The sequence below is a fragment of the Rana temporaria genome, chromosome 7 (assembly GCF_905171775.1).
Source record: "Rana temporaria chromosome 7, aRanTem1.1, whole genome shotgun sequence".
Classification (NCBI taxonomy): domain Eukaryota; kingdom Metazoa; phylum Chordata; class Amphibia; order Anura; family Ranidae; genus Rana; species Rana temporaria.
Genome location: NC_053495.1, coordinates 1,568,560 through 1,592,814, shown reverse-complemented (window position 1 = coordinate 1,592,814; position 24,255 = coordinate 1,568,560). Strand labels below are relative to the sequence as shown.

General features: G+C 53.4%; 1 protein-coding gene across 1 annotated transcript; it reads left to right on the top strand.

The window, feature by feature from the left end:
- Positions 1 to 7,610: 7,610 nt before the first annotated feature.
- On the top strand, positions 7,611 to 22,719 carry TRNT1 (tRNA nucleotidyl transferase 1). The gene is made up of 7 exons (XM_040358660.1): positions 7,611 to 7,902; positions 9,442 to 9,635; positions 10,839 to 10,977; positions 11,259 to 11,385; positions 14,674 to 14,867; positions 19,325 to 19,578; positions 22,388 to 22,719. Exons 1-7 carry the CDS (start codon positions 7,797 to 7,799, stop codon positions 22,640 to 22,642), a joined length of 1,269 nt encoding a protein of 422 aa, XP_040214594.1. The 5' UTR covers positions 7,611 to 7,796; the 3' UTR covers positions 22,643 to 22,719.
- Positions 22,720 to 24,255: the final 1,536 nt, after the last annotated feature.

Genomic DNA, 24,255 nt, shown 5'->3' with positions numbered 1-24,255 from the left:
ATAATGTAAGAGGAGGCTCTCTGGGGACCCTGATGTAAGGGGGGCTCTCTCCTTGTGCAGGGTGACTGATCTTGTCTCCGCCCCCTCCTGTGGTGGGTGGGGCCTGCTGGCCCCTCCCACAGCTCTGCTCCGGCTATGTACAGCACAGTGATGATGTCACTGCTACTTTTACAGGGTAATATCTGGGTTTTAGTGCTCAGAAAGGGAATTTCTTTCCTTTGTAGCGATTGAGGAATAGATTTAAATGAACGTCGTCGTCCCCCCCCCCCCCCCCCCCCCGGATGCCGCATTTCATTTCTCTCTCTTATTGGGCTTTGCATGCAGAATATAAATCCCCCGATTAGTTTGGCCCCGCCCCTCGCTGTACATTTATATTTTTAGGTGGATCTTGCCAGAGAAAGTGCATAAAACACACAAAGGGGCGACTAATCGCTGTGAATGGCATTAAAATTTACCAACGTCCCGATAATATGGAACTGGAGTCTAATCTGGACTAAATGAAATGGACTTTAGACGGTACAAGGAAATGTAGAAGAAAACCTATAGATATAAAACTCAACGTGTATGTGTGTGTGTATGTATGTATGTATGTATGTTCCAGCATCACGTCCAAACGGATAAAGATATTAACATGAAACTTGGCACACATGTTACTTATATGTCAGCAACAAACATAAGATAGGTGGTTTAACCCTTACCCACCCCCATTTGCCATGGTCGGGGTTTTCCTTTAAAGTCCCATTCAACTCTATGGGAAATACATGTTACTTCATAACTTCCAAACGGCTGTACATATTTCCATAACACTTGGTCACATGTTACTTATATGTCCACTTACACTATTTATCCCTTAACTACCCCCATTTGTGAGGGTCGGGGTTTTTGTTTAAAGTCCCATGCAAATCAATGGGAAATGTATGTTCCCACATAACTTCTGTACGCCTGGAGATATTTCAATAATACCTGGTACACATATTACTTATATGCCAAATACAAATATATGACAGTTACATTAACCCTTACCTACACCCTTATATAAAAGATGGGTATATTTATATTACTATGATTTTCCTCCCCAAAAGGTTAAGATAGGAAGACCGGGCAACGCCGGGTATTCAGCTAGTTTATTCATAAATAGAGAAGGAATATAAAAAAAGAAAATATATACAAAACTTTGTGAACAAAACAGTACAATACCAACATATTATCACAGGACATCATTCAGGAAGTATTACAGAAAAGTTCATACCAGTGCATATCTGCCTATAGAGATAGAACCGTACAGCGCCAGAAAGGATAAAAAACGTTTAGATACTTAGGACTGGATTAGATATGCGGAGGAATGGATGTTCCTTTTACTCACTTTTACTCAACATGTTTCGCGTTGAAAACGCTTCATCAGGAGCATAACAGTAAATCTCCGCAGGCATGTGTGAAACAGACCATTGGGAATAGGTATATAGCATATACAATCAGGGCCGCCATCAGGGGGGTACAGGCAGTACACCTGTAAGGGGCCCGGAGGTCCCCAGGGCCCCGGATGGCAACCCCCCCCCCCCTTTTTATTTTTATTTTTTTATAAAAATGTATTTTATTTTTTTAATATATTTTTATTTTATTTTTTATTAAAGGGCCCAGATGGTCCACAGGGCCCCATGTGGCAACCCCCCCCCCCCTTTTTAACTTTTTTTATAAATGTTTCTTTTTTTATATATTTAATTTTTTATTAAAGGGCCCAGAGGTTTTTTTTTTTTTTTTTTTTATTAAAGGGCCCAGAGGTCCCGGATGGCAACCCCTCTTTTTTGTAATTTCTGTTTATAATTTTTTTTTCATTTTTTTATATATATATTTATTATTATTAAAGGGCCCAGAGGGCCCCGGATGGCAACCCCCCTTTTTAAAAAATATATATATATATATATATATTTTATAAATATGGCAACCCCCCTTTTTTTGTAAGTACTTTTTATATATTTTTTATATATATATATATATATATATATATATATATATATATATATATATATATATATATATTCTTTTTATTAAAGGGCCCAGAGTTTCCCAGGGCCCCAGATGGCTACCCCCCTTCTTTTTTCTCAATTTGCGGCAGCCCCCCCACTTCTCAATTTCAGCAGCACCCCCCCCCCCCCCCTGGTTCTAGTTCTCTGCTCCAGGGGGCCCATGCCTGAAGCTGTGTAAGGGGCCCCAAAATTCCTTATGGCAGCCCTGTATACAATGCTGTTACCTGACCAGCCTTGTGGGCATGTGAAAGGTAATTTACAACATCATCGTATATGGAAGTATAAAACGTTGGGCAAATGCACAGCTTATACAGATAGTGTTATCGAGCGGCAGGAGATACTCCGATAAGTTCCCTAAGTAGGGTTCTAGATATGGTAGTAACTGGAGTGGGGGGGGGGGGGAGCTTGGAGGCTTAAACGCCAGCGGTACTTCAAGCGCAGATCCATGGGGAACAGGGAGGGAGCGTGTGACTTCCTTGTCGCACATACATGTGCCGCGATATGTATGCACATTTATATTTGGCAGCAGAAGTTCCTCTTCCTCTTCTGTGATGTGCAGATTACATGAAGTTCTGTTGTTTTGCAGAATTGCACAGGAGGAACTATGTAACAATTATCGCCACAAAACATCAGGACCGCCGCTGATAATACCGGAGTCCCCCCCCCTCCCCCCGCTATGGGAGGTGGGGGGCACTGTGGAGGCTGAGGGCTCTTAGGGTGCCTGGGGGCACTGTGGGCCACTATGGAAGGTGGGGGGGGGGCACTGTGGAAGGTGAGGGCTCTTAGGGTGCCTGGGGGCACTGTGGGCCACTATGGGAGGTGGGGGGCACTGAGAGCCACTATGGGAGGTGGGGGGGGGCACTGTGGAGGCTGAGGGCTCTTAGGGTGCCTGGGGGCCCTGTGGGCCACTATGGGAGGTGGGGGGGCACTGTGGAGGCTGAGGGCTCTTAGGGTGCCTGGGGTCACTGTGGGCCACTATGGGAGGTGGGGGGCACTGTGGAGGCGGAGGGCTCTTAGGGTGCCTGGGGGCACTGTGGGCCACTATGGGAGGTGGGGGGGCACTGTGGAGGCTGAGGGCTCTTAGGGTGCCTGGGGTCACTGTGGGCCACTATTGGAGGTGGGGGGCACTGTGGAGGCTGAGGGCTTTTAGGGTGCCTGGGGGCACTGTGGGCCACTATTGGAGGTGGGGGGCACTGTGGAGGCTTAGGGCTCTTAGGGTGCCTGGGGGCACTGTGGGCCACTATGAGAGGTGGGGGGGCACTGTGGAGGCTGAGGGCTCTTAGGGTGCCTGGGGTCACTGTGGGCCACTATTGGAGATGGGGGGCACTGTGGATGCTGAGGGCTCTTAGGGTGCCTGGGGGCACTGTGGGCCACTATGGGAGGTGGGGGGCACTGTGGAGGCTGAGGGCTTTTAGGGTGCCTGGGGGCACTGTGGGCCACTATTGGAGGTGGGGGGCACTGTGGAGGCTTAGGGCTCTTAGGGTGCCTGGGGGCACTGTGGGCCACTATGAGAGGTGGGGGGCACTGTTGAGGCTGAGGTCTCTTAGGGTGCCTGGGGGCACTGAGAGCCACTATTGGAGGTGGGGGGCACTGTGGAGGCTTAGGGCTCTTAGGGTGCCTGGGGGCACTGTGGGCCACTATTGGAGGTGGGGGGCACTGTGGAGGCTTAGGGCTCTTAGGGTGCCTGGGGGCACTGTGGGCCACTATTGGAGGTGGGGGGCACTGTGGAGGCTTAGGGCTCTTAGGGTGCCTGGGGGCACTGTGGGCCACTATGGGAGGTGGGGGGGCACTGTGGATGCTGAGGGCTCTTAGGGTGCCTGGAGGCACTGTGGGCCACTATGGGAGGTGGGGGGGGCACTGTGGAGACTGAGGGCTCTTAGGGTGCCTGGGGGCACTGTGGGCCACTATAGGAGGTGGGGGGGGGGCACTGTGGAGACTGAGGCACCCTTTTTGTGAATTGGAGTTTTTTTCTTTAGTGAATTGACCCCCTTCTATGACTATATTATGTATATTATGTGACTATAGCCGGAGTTCACCTTTAAGCTCCGCTCATCCCCCGCACACAGCGAGGCGATTTATCTCCAACTGTTATCTTCAGAGAGCAAAGAATTGGGAAATATCTTTTATCTTCTGTCCAGCAGATACAATCTCCCCCCCCCCCACCCCCCACAGAGGACGGAAGGAGCGCAGCGCACTGTGCGAGAGGCAGGAGATCAGCGATAAGGAGGAACCTGGAATATAGATAATCAATACAAAATAAGAATATACAATAAATGAATAGGGGGAGGGGGGGACGGTTCTGACATGAGGATAGGTGGGTGGAGCTTCTGTAATTATTATTATTATACAGGATTTATATGGCGCCGAGTTTACACAGCGCTGTACAAGTTCATTGTATCCTTATCACCGGAATCCTGTGGGCTCGGCCTGTCTGGGGTCGGCCTCTTTTGTCTCGGCCTCTGTGGGCTTAGCATGTGTGAAGTCGACCTCTGTGGGCTCAGTCTGTCTGGGGTCGGCCTCTGTGGGCTTGGCCTATGTGAAACCGGCCTCTGTGGGCTTGGCCTATGTGAAACCGGCCTCTGTGGGCTTGGCCTATATAAAGTCCGCCTCTGTGGGGTCAGCCTCTGTGGGCTCGGCCTGTCTGGGCTCGGCCTCTGTGAGCCCCGCCTGTGTGGGGGTCAGCATATGTAGGCTTACCCTGTCTGGGGTCGGCCTCTGTGGGCTCGACCTGTCTGGGGTCGGCCTCTGTGGGCTCAGCCTGTCTGGGGTCGGCCTCTGTGGGCTTGGCCTGTGTGAAACCGGCCTCTGTGGGGTCGGCTTGTCTGGGCCCGGCCCGTGTGAAGTCGGTCGCTGTGGGCTTGGCCTATGTGAAACCGGCCTCTGTGGGCTTGGCCTATATAAAGTCCGCCTCTGTGGGGTCAGCCTCTGTAGGCTCAGTCTGTCTGGGGTCGGCCTCTGTGGGGTCAGCCTCTGTGGGCTCCGCCTGTCTGGGCTCGGCCTCTGTGAGCTCGGCCTGTGTGGGGTCGGCCTCTTTTGGCTCGGCCTGTCTGAGGTCGGCCTCTGTGGGCTCCGCCTGTCTGGGGTCAGCCTCTGTGGGGTCGACCTCTGTGGGCTCCGCCTGTGTGAAGTCGGCCGCTGTGGGCTCGGCCTGTCTGGGGTCGGCCTCTGTGGGCTTGGCCTGTGTGAAGTCGGCCTCTGTGGGGTCAGCTTGTCTGAGCTCGGCCTGTGTGAAGACCACCCATTGTTACCAATCACCAGGAATGAGACTAAGCGGAGTCCGGTGACCACCCATTGTTACCAATCACCAGGAATAAGACTAAGCGGAGTCCGGTGACCACCCATCGGTACCAATCACCAGGAATAAGACTAAGCGGAGTCTGGAGACCACCCATTGGTACCAATCACCAGGAATAAGACTAAGTGGAGTCCGGTGACCACCCATTGGTACCAATCACCAGGAATAAGACTAAGCGGAGTCCGGTGACCACCCATTAGTACCAATCACCAGGAATAAGACTAAGCGGAGTCTGGAGACCACCCATTGGTACCAATCACCAGGAATAAGACTAAGTGGAGTCCGGTGACCACCCATTGGTACCAATCACCAGGAATAAGACTAAGCGGAGTCCGGTGACCACCCATTAGTACCAATCACCAGGAATAAGACTAAGCGGAGTCCGGTGACCACCCATTGGTACCAATCACCAGGAATAAGACTAAGCGGAGTCCGGAGACCACTCATTGGTACCAATCACCAGGAATAAGACTAAGCGGAGTCCGGTGACCACCCATTAGTACCAATCACCAGGAATAAGACTAAGCGGAGTCCGGTGACCACCCATTGGTACCAATCACCAGGAATAAGACTAAGCGGAGTCCGGAGACCACCCATTGGTACCAATCACCAGGAATAAGACTAAGCGGAGTCCGGTGACCACCCATTAGTACCAATCACCAGGAATAAGACTAAGCGGAGTCCGGAGACCACCCATTAGTACCAATCACCAGGAATAAGACTAAGCGGAGTCCGGTGACCACCCATTGGTACCAATCACCAGGAATAAGACTAAGCGGAGTCCGGTGACCACCCATTGGTACCAATCACCAGGAATAAGACTAAGCGGAGTCCGGAGACCACCCATAAGTACCAATCACCAGGAATAAGACTAAGCGGAGTCCGGTGACCACCCATTGGTACCAATCACCAGGAATAAGACTAAGCGGAGTCCGGTGACCACCCATTGGTACCAATCACCAGGAATAAGACTAAGCGGAGTCCGGAGACCACCCATAAGTACCAATCACCAGGAATAAGACTAAGCGGAGTCCGGTGACCACCCATTGGTACCAATCACCAGGAATAAGACTAAGCGGAGTCCGGTGACCACCCATTGGTACCAATCACCAGGAATAAGACTAAGCGGAGTCCGGTGACCACCCATTGGTACCAATCACCAGGAATAAGACTAAGCGGAGTCCGGAGACCACCCATAAGTACCAATCACCAGGAATAAGACTAAGCGGAGTCCGGTGACCACCCATTGGTACCAATCACCAGGAATAAGACTAAGCGGAGTCCGGAGACCACCCATTGTTACCAATCACCAGGAATAAGACTAAGCGGAGTCCGGTGACCGCCCATTGGTACCAATCACCAGGAATAAGACTAAGCGGAGTCCGGTGACCACCCATTGGTACCAATCACCAGGAATAAGACTAAGCGGAGTCCAGAGACCACCCATAAGTACCAATCACCAGGAATAAGACTAAGCGGAGTCCGGTGACCACCCATTTGTACCAATCACCAGGAATAAGACTAAGTGGAGTCCGGTGACCACCCATTGGTACTAATCACCACCATTGATTGGCACCATTGATTGGCATGGATGGGATTCCCATCTGTATGTGCCGCCCACACCCGGGACCAGTCCAGATGAACCGCGCCATTTACCAGGAACACGGGATCCTTCAGCAGAAAGACAACAAAATAGAGGCAGAGGATGACCTCTAGGCAAGGTCTGCGCAGCCCGCAATGGAGGACGAGGCCGGCGACAGCGAAGACCACATTGGTCAGGATGTTGGGCGGGGCTCGCCAGGGGGAAATAAGAGAGAAGACCTCTCTCTTATCTGATCTGAAACTCCGCCCTCTCCAAAATCTCCGCCTCTTTCTGCGCCAAAACCTCTCTCTAATAATAATAATAATAATCATCTCTAAATCCTGTATAATAATAATAATGATAATAATCTAAAAATCCTGTATAATAATAATAATAATAATAATGTGACCGGTGACATCACAGTGTGTTTTAGACCAATCAGCAGCTTCCTGATGCCTCAGTTGTCTATACAGGTATGATGGGGGGAGGGGTGGTGAGACTGCAGAAATAATATAGGAGATTGTGTCTTTTTTTATTATTATTATTAATGTGCAATCAGCTTTAAATGTGTCCAAATAATAATATAAATATTTGATGAACTTTTGTGGACATTTCTCTGGCTGCCCCTTTAAACATAAAGAAATCTGGACACTTCCGCCTCCTCGGGTTGTTTTGCTGAGTCTTGTCCTCCCTTGGACGCCATCTTTGGTGAGGTTTCCCCCATAGCCTTGCTGTTGTTTTGGTCTCCGGAGAAATGGCCGCCGGCTGAAGTTTCCCTCCGGCAGCGGAGACATGTGTGAGGTCCTCCGGAGGCCTCTATTGGTATGTCCGGTGATCTCCGGGTTGAGGAGAAGCATGGCCCCCTGAGTGTGTGTGTGATTCCGGGGACACGTCCATGCTGCTGAGGAGAGTGCTGACCGGCTGCAGGAGGCTTTCCACCATGAGGCTGCAGAGCCCCGAGTTCCAGGCCGTGTTCTCCGAGGGGCTGCAGACCCTGACAGGTGAGTCACAGGGGGAGGGGAGAAGGAGACCCTAACAGGTGAGACACAGGGGGAGGGGAGAAGGAGACCCTAACAGGTGAGTCACAGGGGGAGGGGAGAAGGAGACCCTAACAGGTGAGACACAGGGGGAGGGGAGAAGGAGACCCTGACAGGTGAGACATAGGGGGGGGGAGAAGGAAACCCTAACAGGTGAGACATAGGGGGGGGGGGGGAGAAGGAGACCCTGACAGGTGAGACATAGGGGGGAGGGGAGAAGGAGACCCTAACAGGTGAGACATAGGGGGGGGGGAGAAGGAAACCCTAACAGGTGAGACACAGGGGGGGGGGGGGGGGGAAGGAAACCCTAACAGGTGAGACATAGGGGGGGGGAGAAGGAAACCCTAACAGGTGAGACATAGGGGGGGGGGGGGAAGGAGACCCTGACAGGTGAGACATAGGGGGGGGGGGAGAAGGAGACCCTAACAGGTGAGACATAGGGGGGGGGGGAGAAGGAAACCCTAACAGGTGAGACACAGGGGGGGGGGGGGGGGGAAGGAAACCCTAACAGGTGAGACATAGGGGGGGGGGGGGAAGGAAACCCTAACAGGTGAGACATAGGGGGGGGGGAGAAGGAAACCCTAACAGGTGAGACACAGGGGGGGGGGGGGAAGGAAACCCTAACAGGTGAGACATAGGGGGGGGGGGGGAAGGAAACCCTAACAGGTGAGACACAGGGGGGGGGGGGGGGGGGGAGGAAACCCTAACAGGTGAGACATGGGGGGAGAAGGAGACCCTGACAGGTGAGACATGGAGGGGGGGGGGGGGGGAAAAAAAACCCTGACAGGTGAGACATGGGGGGGGGGGGCAGACCCTTACAGGGGGGAGGGGAGGAGACCCCGACAGGTGAGACATAGGGTCTCCTTCTTCCCCCCCCTAACAGGTGAGACACAGGGGGGAGGGGAGCAGACACTGACAGGTGAGACATAGGGGGGGGGGAGCAGACCAGACCCTGATAGGTGAGACATGGGGGGAGGATTGGGGAGGGGAGGAGACCCTGACAGGTGAGACACGGGGGGGGGGGGGAGGAGAGGAGACCCTGACAGGTGAGACACGGGGGGGGGGGGGAGGAGAGGAGACCCTGACAGGTGAGACACGGGGGGGGAGGAGAGGAGACCCTGACAGGTGAGACACGGGGGGAGGGAGGAGAGGAGACCCTGACAGGTGAGACACGGGGGGGGGGGGGGGGGGAGGGAGGAGAGGAGACCCTGACAGGTGAGACACAGGGGGGAGGAGACCCTGACAGGTGAGACACAGGGGGGGGAGAGGAGACGAGACGAGACCCTGACGGGTGAGACACAGGCAGCACCCGCTATGCCGGTCCTTGTCTACACATCTGAAGGGTCCCACTGGGGATATTCACTTCACTTCCTGTAATGGTGACACAACAGGAAGTGGGAGGAGATCCCTTCTAGCGTTCCCCCTTAGCTCCTCCTGCAGTGACGTCCCGGGGGTTGGGCGCTCTATGAAGGGGTCATACAGTGTGACGGATTTCTCTCTCAGGCCTCTTCGCTCAGGAGAAGTATGAGTTGCGGATTGCGGGCGGAGCCGTCCGGGACCTCCTCCTGGGGAAACAGCCGCACGACATCGACTTCGCCACGACCGCCACCCCGGAGCAGATGAAGGATCTCTTCCTGAAGGCCGGGATCAGAATGATCAACAACAAGGGGGAGAAACACGGGACCGTCACCGCCAGGGTGAGTGCCGACAATGGCCCGACCACAACACCGACCGATGAATGGCGGGGGGGGGGGGAGCGGGCGTGTGCTATGAGGGGGCTTCTGGGTACATTTATGATGCATTCAAAATTGGAAACTTTAAACGCTTCCAGACCGCATCTCTTTTTGACACTTTTTTTTAAAGAAAATTGCTTTAAACCCCCAAACAGTATTTGTATGTACGCTTTTTTTTTTTTATGCAGCGGCCCTAGAGAATAAAATGGGGCGGGTGGCTGGGGCCTGGGTGGGTTGCTGGGGGCGGGTAGCCAGGGTCCGTGGGGTGGGTGGCCTGGATTCGGGGGCAGGTGGGGGTGGGGGCGGGCTATTGGGTCCAGTAGCTGGGTTGCTTGGGTCTGGGGATGGGATCCAGGGGCAGGTGGGTGGGTTGCCGGGGCAGTTGGCCAGTGGGTGGTTTGCCGGGGGTGGCGGGTGGCCGGGTCCGGTAGCTGAGGTCTGGGGGTGGGGGGGCGTTTGGCCGGGATCCAGGGGCGGGTGGCCTGGTCTGGTAGCTGGGGTCTGGGAGTGGGTTTCTGGGGTCTGCGGACAGGTGGCTAGGGTGGGTTGCTGGGGGGGGTTGGCCAGGGGTCGGTTGCTGGGGGTGGGTCGCTGGGGTCCGGGGGCGGTTGGCCGGGATCCAGGGGCGGGTGGCCTGGTCCAGTAGCTGGGGTCTGCAGACAGGTGGCTGGGGTCTGCGGACAGGTGGCTGGGGTCTGCAGACAGGTGGCTGGGGTGGTTGGCCAGGGGGCGGTTGCAGGGGGTGGGTCGCTGGGGTCCGGGGGCAGTTGGCCAGGGGGTGGGTGGCCTGGTCTGGGGGTGGGTTTCTGGGGTCTGCAGACAGGTGGCTGTGGTGGGTTTCTGGGGTGGTTGGCCAGGGGTTGGTTGCTGGGGGTGGGTCGCTGGGGTCCAGGTGTGGTTGGCCGGGGGGCGGGTTGCCGTGGTCTGGGGGTGGTTGGCCGAGGTATTTGGGGTTTGGTCACCTTTTTATTTATAGTGTAAGGGTGAACATACCCTTTAAGTTGGATTCGCATTGCGTGTAAAGGAAAATGATTTCCGGATCATGAAGCGGTGTGTAGAATACGTTCATTGTCCTTCTCCGTCACGTCTGGCGCTCGCTAGCTCCCCCCCCGGCGCGGTTCGTCCTCGTGCTGCAGATTCAGAACTTCTAATCTCTTCACTCCACAGGTTAAAGATCAGAACTTCGAGATCACCACGCTGAGGGTGGATCTGATAACGGACGGGCGGCACGCCGAGGTGCAGTTCACCACGGACTGGGAGCAGGATGCGGAGAGGCGGGACCTTACCATCAACTCCATGTTTTTGGGTGAGGAAAGGGGCGGGGTTATTATGAGCGCACTTACTGATCTTTTGGAATATTCTGGAAAAAAATTGCCTTTCCTGGGGATTCTAGTGCTGGAATAAAATAAAAACTCGGGGGGGGGGGGGGGGGGGGGGGGTTTACAGATTTTAATTACTGTTTTGTGGGAGGGGCTAAGATACAAAACTCCCCTGATTGGATTCTCAGACACGTAAGAAGTTGCCCGGGTAAGACAGTTGTGGATGGAAATGTCCCTTTAATTGCTCTCTTCCGCCCCCCTCCCCCAGGATTCGATGGCACGCTATACGATTACTTCAATGGCTACGAGGATTTGAAGAGTCACTGCATCCGATTTGTCGGCGATCCGGCGAAACGCATCCAGGAGGATTATCTGCGAATCCTGCGCTACCTCCGGTAAGAAATAAAATCATTCATCATATAAATATCAATCCGGGGACCATGTGTGTGTGGGGGGGGGGTCTCCCAACATGGCCTCTCCAGTACATACAGAGTCGCCCGCCCCCCCCCCCCCCCCCCCCATACAGAGATAGATGGAATGCCCCAAAAAATTTGAACACCTCAACATCACCCCTTTGTGAGCTGCTCAGAGAGAATCCCTCTCTGCCGCTCGTTCCATGGCAGACTGAAGCGTCGCTCTGCGGAGAACCCTGGTTGTGGTGTGGAGTGTGGAGTGTGGAGTGTGGAGTGTGGAGTGTGGAGTGTGGAGTGTGGAGTGTGGAGTGTGGAGTGTGGAGTGTGGAGTGTGGAGTGTGGAGTGTGGAGTGTGGAGTGTGGAGTGTGGAGTGTGGAGTGTGGAGTGTGGAGTGTGGAGTGGTGGGACGGAGGAGACAATGGCCCACTTCTTGTTTCAGTGCCCCTTCAATGTGGAAGTCTATAGGCGGGTGGGCGGGGCTCTGGGTATCCCGTACATGTGTGATGGTTTCTTAGCCTGAGGGGTGTTTAGGTGGAGGTTGGGGCTTTGTTTTGGTATATTTAGTTTTCTTTATGTTTTTGCTATTTTTGTAAATGTTTTAATTCTATTTGTAGGATTTTTAATAGACAAAAATGTACACTTCCTATGAGCTCATTGGGGGTGGGGTGTGCACACAAGGCAGTGGACATTGCACCTCTCTGAGCTCATCGGGGGATGGGGTGATGCGTGGGGGGATGGGGGGCATAGTCATGGAGGGATCTCCTCCTCCTCTATGAGCTCATGGAGTGATGCGGGGGGGGGGGGGTGGGGTGGGGGGCACAGTCAAGAACCTGGAGGGATCTCCTCCTCCTCTATGAGCTCATGGAGTGATGCGGGGGGGGGGATGGGGGGGCACAGTCATGAACCTGGAGGGATGTCCTCCTCCTCTATGAGCTCATTGAGTGATGCGGGGGGGGGATGGGGGGCACAGTCGTGAACCTGGAGGGATGTCCTTCTCCTCTATGAGCTCATGGAGTGATGCGGGGGGGGGGATGGGGGGGCACAGTCATGAACCTGGAGGGATGTCCTCCTCCTCTATGAGCTCATTGAGTGATGCGGGGGGGGGGGAGGGGGGGCACAGTCGTGAACCTGGAGGGATGTCCTTCTCCTCTATGAGCTCATGGAGTGATGCGGGGGGGGGGGGCACAGTCGTGAACCTGGAGGGATCTCCTTCTCCTCTGAGCTCATGGAGTGATGCGGGTGGGGGGTGGTGGTGGTTAACAGTCGTGAACCTGGAGGGATCTCCTCCTCTATGAGCTGATGGAGTGATGCGGGGGGGATGGAGGGCACAGTCATGAACCTGGAGGGATGTCCTCCTTCTCTATGAGCTCATGGAGTGATGCGGGTGGGGGTTAACAGTCGTGAACCTGGAGGGATCTCCTCCTCCTCTATGAGCTCATGAGTGATGCGGGGGGGGATGGGGGGCACAGTCGTGAACCTGGAAGGATCTCCTCCTCTATGAGCTCATGGAGTGATGCGGGTGGGGGGGGTGGGGGGTACAGTCGTGAACCTGGAAGGATCTCCTCCTCTATGAGCTTATGGAGTGGTGGGGGGGGTGGGGGGTACAGTCGTGAACCTGGAGGGATCTCCTCCTCCTCTATGAGCTCATGAGTGATGCAGGGGGGGATGGGGGGCACAGTCGTGAACCTGGAGGGATCTCCTCCTCCTCTATGAGCTCATGAGTGATGCGGGGGGGGATGGGGGGCACAGTCGTGAACCTGGAAGGATCTCCTCCTCTATGAGCTCATGGAGTGATGCGGGGGGGGGGGTGGGGGGTACAGTCGTGAACCTGGAGGAATGTCCTCCTCCTCTATGAGCTCATGAGTGATGCGGGGGGGGATGGGGGGCACAGTCGTGAACCTGGAGGGATCTCCTCCTCCTCTATGAGCTCATGAGTGATGCGGGGGGGATGGGGGGTACAGTCGTGAACCTGGAAGGATCTCCTCCTCTATGAGCTCATGAGTGATGCGGGGGGGGATGGGGGGCACAGTCGTGAACCTGGAGGGATCTCCTCCTCCTCTATGAGCTCATGAGTGATGCGGGGGGGGGTGGGGGGCACAGTCGTGAACCTGGAAGGATCTCCTCCTCTATGAGCTCATGGAGTGATGCGGGGGGGGATGGGGGGCACACTCGTGAACCTGGAGGGATCTCCTCCTCTATGAGCTCATGGAGTGATGCGGGGGATGGGGGGCACAGTCGTGAACCTGGAGGGATCTCCTCCTCCTCTATGAGCTCATGGAGTGATGCGGGTGGGGGGGGGGGGGGCACAGTCATGAACCTGGAGGGATCTCCTCCTCTATGAGCTCATGGAGTGATGCGGGGGGGGGGGGGCACAGTCATGAACCTGGAGGGATCTCCTCCTCTATGAGCTCATGGAGTGATGCGGGGGGATGGGGGGCACAGTCGTGAACCTGGAGGGATCTCCTCCTCTATGAGCTCATGGAGTGATGCGGGGGGATGGGGGGCACAGTCGTGAACCTGGAGGGATCTCCTCCTCCTCTATGAGCTCATGGACTGATGGGGGGGGGGGGGGGGGGCAGTCGTGAACCTGGAAGGATCTCCTCCTCTATGAGCTCATGGAGTGATGCGGGGGGGGATGGGGGGCACAGTCATGAACCTGGAGGGATCTCCTCCTCCTCTATGAGCTCATGGAGTGATGCCGGGGGGGGGGGGGGGGGGGACACAGTCATAACCCTGGAGGGATCTCCTCCTCTATGAGCTCATGGAGTGATGCGGGGGGGGGATGGGGGGCACAGTCGTGAACCTGGAGGGATCTCCTCCTCCTCTATGAGCTCATGGAGTGATGCGGGGGGGGGGGATGGGGGGCACAGTCGTGAACCTGGAGGGATCTCCTCCTCTATGAGCTCATGGAGTGATGCGGGGGGGGGGGCCACAATCATGAACCTGGAGGGATGTCCTCCTTCTCTATGAGCTCATGGAGTGATGTGGGGGATGGGGGGCACAGTCGTGAACCTGGAGGGATCTCCTCCTCTATGAGCTCATGGAGTGATGCGGGGGGGGGGCCACAATCATGAACCTGGAGGGATGTCCTCCTTCTCTATGAGCTCATGGAGTGATGTGGGGGATGGGGGGCACGGTCGTGAACCTGGAGGGATCTCCTCCTCTATGAGCTCATGGAGTGATGCGGGGGGGGGGCACAGTCGTGAACCTGGAGGGATCTCCTCCTCTATGAATGAATATAACGTTCCGGCTCTCTGTTCTTCCGGCAGGTTCTATGGGAAGATCACGGAGAAGTCGGGAGTTCACACCTCGGCTACACTGGACGCCATCAGGGACAATGCCGGGGGGCTGAGCGCGATCTCGGGGGAGAGGATTTGGGTGGAACTGAAGAAGATCTTGGAGGGAAGACACATCACTCATCTGATGCGGCTTATATATGAGCTGGGCGTGGCTCCGCATGTCGGTGGGTGTTACTCTTCATTCCGGAGGGGGAGGAGTCATCCGAGTTTCCATCTGTCAGATAAGAAATACTTCATATTAGTGAGTCTTATGATGTATTCCACTTGCAGCCAGCAGGTGGCAGACTTCACGTAAGAGCAGCAGCTTTGTGGCTGTTGGGTCTGAACAGACATGAATAGCAGGGAGATCAGATTACACAGATTGCTGTCTTTCTCTTTATTTTGGATCCTTGGGTTTCCCTGGGAGGGGGGCGTGTCCCAGAACGTAGGTGAATGGGCCTAGAAGCCAGGGGATTGGCTGAAAACATAGTGAGTTTTTCTATGTAGTTATTGTGGAGATATGAAGGTGAGTGAGGGGAAATCACGGGTGGGGGGGAATCACAGGGGGGGGGGGGGGCGTCTAAAGGCGGACATACATGGATGGGAATTCTGCTGATTTAGCAGAGACCATCTGAATTTCCACCCATGTATGGCCGCTTAACAATAGTCAGTGCCGACCCGAGGACAGGGGCGTGGGGGGGACAGACTAACTCAGGGGCAGACGGGCACAGAGGCGTGTGGTGTGGTGGGGGGCAGACGAGCACAGAGGCATGAGGGTTGGGGCCAGACGAGCACAGGGGCGTGAGGGTGGGGGCCAGACGAGCACAGGGGCGTGAGGGTGGGGTCGAGACGAGCACAGGGGCGTGAGGGTGGGGTCGAGACGAGCACAGGGGCGTGAGGGTGGGGTCGAGACGAGCACAGGGGCGTGAGGGTGGGGTCGAGACGAGCACAGGGGCGTGAGGGTGGGGGCCAGACGAGCACAGGGGCGTGGGGTGGGCGTGAGGGGGCCAGACGAGCACAGGGGCGTGAGGGTGGGGTCCAGACGAGCACAGGGGCGTGAGGGTGGGGTCCAGACGAGCACAGGGTCGTGAGGGTGGGGTCCAGACGAACACAGGGGCGTGAGGGTGGGGGCCGACGAGCACAGGGGCGTGAGGGGGCCGGCCGAGCACAGGGGCGTGAGGGGGCCGGCCGAGCACAGGGGCGTGAGGGGGGGGCCAGACGAGCACAGGGACGTGAGGGGGGCAGACGAGCACAGGGACGTGAGGGGGGCAGACGAGCACAGGGACGTGAGGGGGGCAGAGGAGCACAGGGACGTGAGGTTAGGGGAGCGGTAGAGGAGCACAAGGGTAGAGGGGGGGCAGACAAGCAAGGGGGGAAATCCAAACGGCAGCCAAGGTTGGTACATGAGGAAAACAAACAGGAAAAGGGCTGAGGCACAGGCTGGAGCATTGCTTAAACTCTGCACACGTGGATGCGTCCTTTTAAATAGGTGTGGCCCCTTTAAGAGGCACACCCCTATGACGTCATTGGCTGTGACCACTGAGCCAGAGAGGGAGCCTAACCGCTAGGGCTGCGCATCTTCACCGGTCTCACGATTCGATGCGATTACGATTATCAAGTCCACGATTCGATTCGATTCGATTCGGCGATGCATCACGATGCATCACGATTGCAGCGCAAGTGCGCATGGCTCTCCCCCCAAAATACTAAAGGAGATGATCAGAGACTGCAGACATGCTACAGGAGATGATTAGAGACTGCAGACATGCTACAGGAGATGATCAGAGACTGCAGACATGCTAGAGGAGATGATCAGAGACTGCAGACATGCTACAGGAGATGATCAGAGACTGCAGACATGCTACAGGAGATGATCAGAGACTGCAGACATGCTACAGGAGATGATCAGAGACTGCAGACATGCTACAGGAGATGATCAGAGACTGCAGACATGCTACAGGAGATGATCAGTGACTGCAGACATGCTTCAGGAGATGATCAGAGACTGCAGACATGCTACAGGAGATGATCAGAGACTGCAGACATAGTACAGGAGATGATCAGAGACTGCAGACATGCTACAGGAGATGATCAGAGACTGCAGACATGCTACAGGAGATGATCAGAGACTGCAGACATGCTACAGGAGATGATCAGTGACTGCAGACATGCTTCAGGAGATGATCAGAGACTGCAGACATGCTTCAGGAGATGATCAGAGACTGCAGACATGCTACAGGAGATGATCAGAGACTGCAGACATAGTACAGGAGATGATCAGAGACTGCAGACATAGTACAGGAGATGATCAGAGACTGCGGACATAGTACAGGAGATGATCAGAGACTGCGGACATAGTACATGAGATGATCAGAGACTGCGGACATAGTACATGAGATGATCAGAGACTGCGGACATAGTACATGAGATGATCAGAGACTGCGGACATAGTACAGGAGATGATCAGAGACTGCGGACATAGTACAGGAGATGATCAGAGATTCAGAGATTGTGGACATAGTACAGGAGATGATCAGAGATTGTGGACATAGTACAGGAGATGATCAGAGACTGCGGACATAGTACAGGAGATGATCAGAGATTCAGAGATTGTGGACATAGTACAGGAGATGATCAGAGATTGTGGACATAGTACATGAGATGATCAGAGACTGCAGACATAGTACAGGAGATGATCAGAGACTGCAGACATAGTACAGGAGATGATCAGAGATTGTGGACATAGTACAGGAGATGATCAGAGACTGCAGACATAGTACAGGAGATGATCAGAGACTGCAGACATAGTACAGGAGATGATCAGAGATTGTGGACATAGTACAGGAGATGATCAGAGACTGCAGACATAGTACAGGAGATGATCAGAGACTGCAGACATAGTACAGGAGATGATCAGAGACTGCAGACATAGTACAGGAGATGATCAGAGATTGTGGACATAGTACAGGAGATGATCAGAGATTGTGGACATAGTACAGGAGATGATCAGAGACTGCAGACATAGTACAGGAGATGATCAGAGATTGTGGACATAGTACAGGAGATGATCAGAGATTGTGGACATAGTACAGGAGATGGTCTATATTTCTCCTCCATACAGCCCAGTCCCTGCAGTGACAATGACTTATCACAGGTGACACATCAGATTCCACTACATGCCCGTACCCCCCCTGTGTCCCCGGATAACAGCACCCCCTCCTCCTCAGTACTTACATGCTGTTCTGCGCAGTGCGCACACAGGATGATTGGAGGGAACAATGAGGAAAAATACATGATTTTGCCTGTGCATTTTCAGTGTGTTTTTATGTGCTGACATTGTCATCAATACGCCCTTTAAAAATGCACAGATGACAATGAACCCTCAATAAAAATATCAGTACAGCGAGGACTACCGTGTTATTTATTTTCTATTAAAATTAACACATTCCCAAGTCCTCGCTGTACTGACATTTTTTATTGAGGGTTCATTGTCATCTGTGCATTTTTAAAGGGTGTAAATAGGGTGAAAGTCCCCTTTAAAAAGTGCACAGGAATACACACATGGCTGCTGGGGGGGGGGGGGGGGCAGGACTCAGGGATTACATTCCACAACTGACAGAGCCCTGTGAGTTTCACTGCACTGTCTGTCTGCTGAAATTTCTCTGACTCTTTGCACATTCCAGCACACTAGGAGTTAACACAGTGGAATGTGCAAAGAAATGTCAGCACAGGCAGAGCACGTGTAGGAATCAGACTGCTGATAAAATACCTGTGATAATAAATGCTGTTATAGCCAGGGCTGTAATGTGCTTTTTACAACATATGCAGAATCATCATACCTCATGTCTCCGTGTGTATATTACTTTCCCCTCATGTGACTCCATGCTCAGACCTGCCTCTCATCTCCCCTGATGTCCGTTCTCAGCCCCGCCCATCGTCTATAGCTAAAGTAACAGATCACAAGAGAGGCGGGCGGGGCTGAGATCAGAAGAGACTTTGAGACGAGGGATGTGAGAGGACAGAGGAAGAGAGAGGCGGGCCGGACCATGGAGTCACATGATCGCATGTACAGTTACTACGGAGCTACGAGGTATGAATCTGCATACATTTTTAAAAAAAGCACACAGAGCGATTGCCACTTAATGGATTACAAACCGCATTTATAAAAAAAAAAAACATTTTAAAAGACCTGCTCGGAGCGATCTCCCGGGAGGGGCGGGGCAAGTCGGGATGACGTCACCCGACATCGATTATTGGGGTCACATGCATCGATGCCGAATCGGGGGGCCCCGAATCGCGATGCATCGTTGCATCGATTATATTCAACACCCCTACTAACCGCGCAGGAGCGAGAAAGGTAAGTGGCAGTAGGTGGGTGGGGTCTGAGAGAACTGTGAACAGTGAGGGAAGAAAGTATTTGATCGGCTGCTGATTTTGTGACAAAGGAAAGATCGGTCTCTATAATTTTATTGGTCGGTTTATTATCACAGTGAGAGAACAACAACAAAAATATCCAGAAAACGCACTTCATAATAACTGTAGGTACTGTGTGCCCTTCACCGGCGATCAGAACATCCAGAAAACATGGCCAGTCCCATTGACAGTCCCGGCAATGACGGCGCCTCTCCCGCTTTCTTCTCAGGATTACCGGAAGACGGGAACCTGGAGGAGTTTTCTCAGGTCTGTTCCCACGCCGCGCACTTATCTCCGCGACCCATGACCCTCCTGAGCGCGCTCTTCTCCCACCCGGACTCCATCCAGAAACTGGATCTGAGGCTGAAGATCTCCAAGGAGGAGAAAGGCCTGGCCCTGTTCATACTGAAGGAGAGGCGGGACCTGAGGGTGGAGCACGCGGACAGAGCGCCACTCAAGCCCTATCAGGACCACATTATTGACGTGAGTACAGGGTTTGACAAATTTGCTTGGAATCTAGGAGCCAGCTAAAAAAGTTAGGAGCCAGAAAACGCGCCCCGTCCCGACGAGCTCGCGTGCAGAAGCGAACGCATACGTGAGCAGCGCCCGCATATGTAAACGGTGTTCAAACCACAAGTGAGGTATCGCCGCGATTGGTAGAGCGAGAGCAATAATTCTAGGCCTAGACCTCCTCTGTAACTCAAAACATGCAACCTGTAGATTTTTTTAAACGTCGCCTATGAAGATTTTAAAGGGTAAAAGTTTGTCGCCATTCCACGAGCGGACGCAATTTTGAAGCGTGACATGTTGGGTATGAATTTACTCGGCGTAACATTATCTTTCATAATATTCAAAAAAATGGGGATAACTTTACTGTTGTCTTATGTTTTAATTAAAAAAAGTGTAATTTTTTCCCAAAAAAGTGCGCTTGTAAGACCGCTGCGCAAATACGGCGTGACAGAAAGTATTGCAACGATCGCCATTTTATTCTCTAGGGTGTTAGGATAAAAAATATATATAATGTTTGGGGGGTTCTAATTAGAGGGAAGAAGATGGCAGTGAAAATAGTGAAAAATTACATTAGAATTGCTGTTTAACTTGTAATACCAACGGCCACCACCAGATGGCGCCAGCCTTCCAAGCCAAGACCAGCTTTGCCACCACGTTGGTTTGTTTACAAAACAAACCCGCCTCCTTCGCTAGGAAAGAAGAAAAGATCCTGGACGGGCGCACACCGTGGAAGGCATCTTTATTGATATCTTGTGTAGCAGATGAAATCCAATACAGTCACTTCATATTACAGGAAAAGCTGCTGACGCGTTTCACACCATATATTATTTATATTACCCATCATGTTTTTACATAGCCCAGCAGTAAACTCCAAAGATATGTAAAAACATGATCGGTAATATAAATAATCGATTGATGATTCAAGCAATTCAAACCCATATTAGACACATGACTGCTTTGCCATGGCATCAACGCGTTTCGTGGGGTGTTTCCACTCATCAGGAGCAGCTATACAATCCATTTTAGGTACCCCCCTTTTGCATAGCTGCTCCTGATGAGTGGAAACCCCCCACGAAACGCGTCAAGCCTTTCTTATTTGTGTCTACTATGGATTTGAATTGCTTGAATCGTCAATTAATTGTATTACCCATCATTAACCATGTATAACCAATCGTGTTTATATTTGAATTCTGTACCGTACATTGATCTCCCCGTATCGCATTATACTCCATTGTGTTACCGTATATACTCGAGTATAAGCCGAGGCACCTCATTTTACCACAAAAAACTCGGAAAAAGTATTGACTCGAGTATAAGCCTAGGGAGTCCATCTGTGTGCCTCACTGTGCCCATGCCTAGACTTGCGTTTAACATGGGAGTCTATGGAAGGGGTGCCCGGCTTTGAAAAATTGGTGCTCCCTGGCCGTAGGGTCTCTGGACAGAAAACTTTGCACATTTATAGAGGAGAACTAGGGCTACATGTGTGCCAAGTTCCGGGTCCAGGGGACCTACGGTCGGCCGGTACCGGGTCCCCAAAGTTACCGGAGAAATGACCGTTTAACATGGGAGTCTATGAAAGGGGTGCCCAGCTTTGAAAAATCGGTGCTCCCCGGCCGTAGGTCCCTTGTACAACAACCGGCCGGCGTAAGCGCGCGTAATTTAAATGATCCAGTAGGGGGCGTGGATCATTTAAATTAGGCGCGTTCCCGCGCCGAACGTAGTGCGCATGCTCCGTCGGGAAACTTTCCCGACGTGCATTGCGGTAAATGACGTCGCAAGGACGTCATTTGCTTCAACGTAAACGGCGTCCAGCGCCATTCACGATTCACTTGCGCAAACGACGTAATTTTCAAAAATCGCAACGCGGGAACGACGGGTATACGTAGCATTGGCTGCGCCTGCTAATAGCAGGAACAGCCTTACGCAGAAACCGACGAACGCAAACGACGTAAAATTCGAACGCCGGGCGCGCGTACGGTTGTGAATCGGCGTGAGTATGCAATTTGCATACTCTACGCTGACCACTACGGAACGCCACCTAGCGGCCATCGCAAGAATGCAGCCTAAGAGCCTTATGCCAGTCATATCTTAGGCTGCAGTCGGCGTATTTTTTGAATACAGAAAAGTCGATACGCCGGCGCTACTTAGCAATTACGCTACGTATCTATGGATACGCAGGCGTAATTGCTACCTGAATCTACCCCAGTGTATTTCGAGGTTTGTTCAGATTTCATAGTTCCTGTAAACACCAGCGGGTTCAGATGTCGTGTAAACAATCGCCATTTATCTTCTTTTACATCTCTTATCTTCCTTTCGCTTCCCCTATTGCTGCTGCTTTCCTGTCGCCGCGCACGCCGGTGATGGCGGCCGCACTGCATTTTCCACATCAACTGATGGTGACAATAGAGCAGCATAGCCCTGCAATGACCTTCACAACACATTTATATCAGTGATGATGTTTTGGAACTACATTTCCCATCATGCTCAGGCTCTCTCCGCTGTTGTTGAGCATGATGGGAAATGTAGTTCCAAAACATCTGGGGGTGCCGAGGTTCACAATCACTGGTCTATATTGTGGTGTCGTCATCATCAGCTAATCAGAAGACGGGTGACAACTCAGGCATGCGGTTGGGATGTAGAGACAGAGCGTTGTCACCTTATAACAGGAAGAGCCTTTTCTGGCAGGATCATCAGGGATTAATGAAAGATGGAATTTACCTGTAACCCCTCAAAGATTTGGGCGATCGGCTTTAACTTTTCGCTCCCTCCCTCTCTCTCCCAGTCCCGGGACGTGGAGATCCAGAAGAAGGTGTGCGAGCTGCTGAAGTACCAAGGTGAGGAGCGCCTCCTGAAGGAGATGGAAGGCTGGACTCTTCCTCGCTTCCCGGTCAGCGGGCACGACCTCCGGCGGTTGGGAATCTCTTCCGGGAAGGAGATCGGGAGGATCCTGACGGAGCTCCGGGAGCAGTGGAAGGAGAGCGGGTACCGGAGCGACAAAGAGGAACTTCTGAACAGCGTTCAAGGGGGCGGGTCCTGAGAACGCAGACTCCCCCTGTAGGGACGGACTACTGTGTGGGGAGGGGGGTCCTTGAAATGACAGACTACCGTGTGGGGGGGGGGGGGGTCCTGAGATGAGACTACCGTGGGGGGGGGAGACTGAGATGACAGACTACCATGTGTGTGGGGGGGGTCCTGAGATGAGACTACCGTGTGTGTGTGTGGGGGGGGTTTCTGAGAACGCAGACTATCATGTGTGTGGGGGCTCCTGAGATCAGATTACCATGTGTGTGGGAGGGGTCTTGAGAAAGCAAACTCCCCCTGTAGGGGCGGGTCCTGAGATGACAGACTACCATGTTGGGGGGGGGGGGGTTCTGAGATGACATACTACCATGTGGGGGGGGTCCTGAGATTAGACTACCATGTGTGGGGAGGGGGGGTGGGCGGGCGGATCCTGAGAATGCAGACTTCCCTGTGGGGGGGGCGGGTCCTGAGATCTCAGACTCCCCTGTGGGGGGTGGGCGGGCCCTGAGATCTCAGACTCCCCTGTGGGTGGGGCGGGCCGAGATCGCAGACTCCCCTGTGGGTGGGGCGGGTCCTGAGATCGCGGAGCGGGGCCCTTAGATCGCAGACTCCCCTGTGGGGGGGGGCGGGTCCTGAGATCGCAGACTCCCCTGTGGGCTGGGCGGGTCCTGAGATCGCAGACTCCCCTGTGGGCGGGATGGGTCCTGAGGTCGCGGACTCCCCTGTGGGGGGGGCGGGCCCTGAGATCGCAGACTCCCCTGTGGGCGGGACGGGTCCTGAGGTCGCGGACTCCCCTGTGGGCGGGGCGGGCCCTGAGATCGCAGACCCTGTGGGGGGGTGAAGGGGCCCTGCGTGGCTCCGAGACATTGTATATTTATCATGTGACCTGAGAATAGAGCTTTGGACCCTTTTCGAGGAATCCTTGGTGGGCTGATGACATTTCTTCACTCGAATGTCTGGAACACATACATGGGACTGACCACCCGGCTCCCTCACAGCAGAGCTCCATAATAGGAACACCCGTAAATCGGGCTTCATGCAGGGGAGGAGCTGACGGGACAATAATTGTAGCTGTAAAGATGAGATTTATTAGAGAAGTGGAGATCTGTGGTTTGCAGACCAATGAATAGCCGCCATTTATGTTTCCATGACTCGTTCTTCTTTAAAGTGTAACTCCGGGAAGAACGGGAAATGGATGTGGACAGAAGTCCTTGTGTGACTCACCTGATCCATCCAATCACGTAGCTTCAAGCTAGACATGTGCAATTCGTTTCGTTCCAAAATTAATTTTTTATTTTTAGCAAATTTAGACAAATCCGTTAATTCGGAAATATCTGAAATAACGAAAACCAGTTCTAATGATTTTTTCCAATTACAGCGGAATCTCGGATTACGAGTATAATCAGTTTCCAGGAGAACGCTCGTAATCCAAAGCACTCGCATATCAAAGCGAGTTTCCCCATAGAAGTCAATGAAAACGAAAATAATTTGTTCCCGCATTGACTTCAATGGCATGCAATACCGCATGCGGCCAGAGGTGGGGGGGGGGGGGGCGCAGGAGAGCGTCGTAAATGGCTGGAAAGGTCCGAGGACAGTTCAGCTGACTTCGAAAAGACGAGCGGCGCCGTT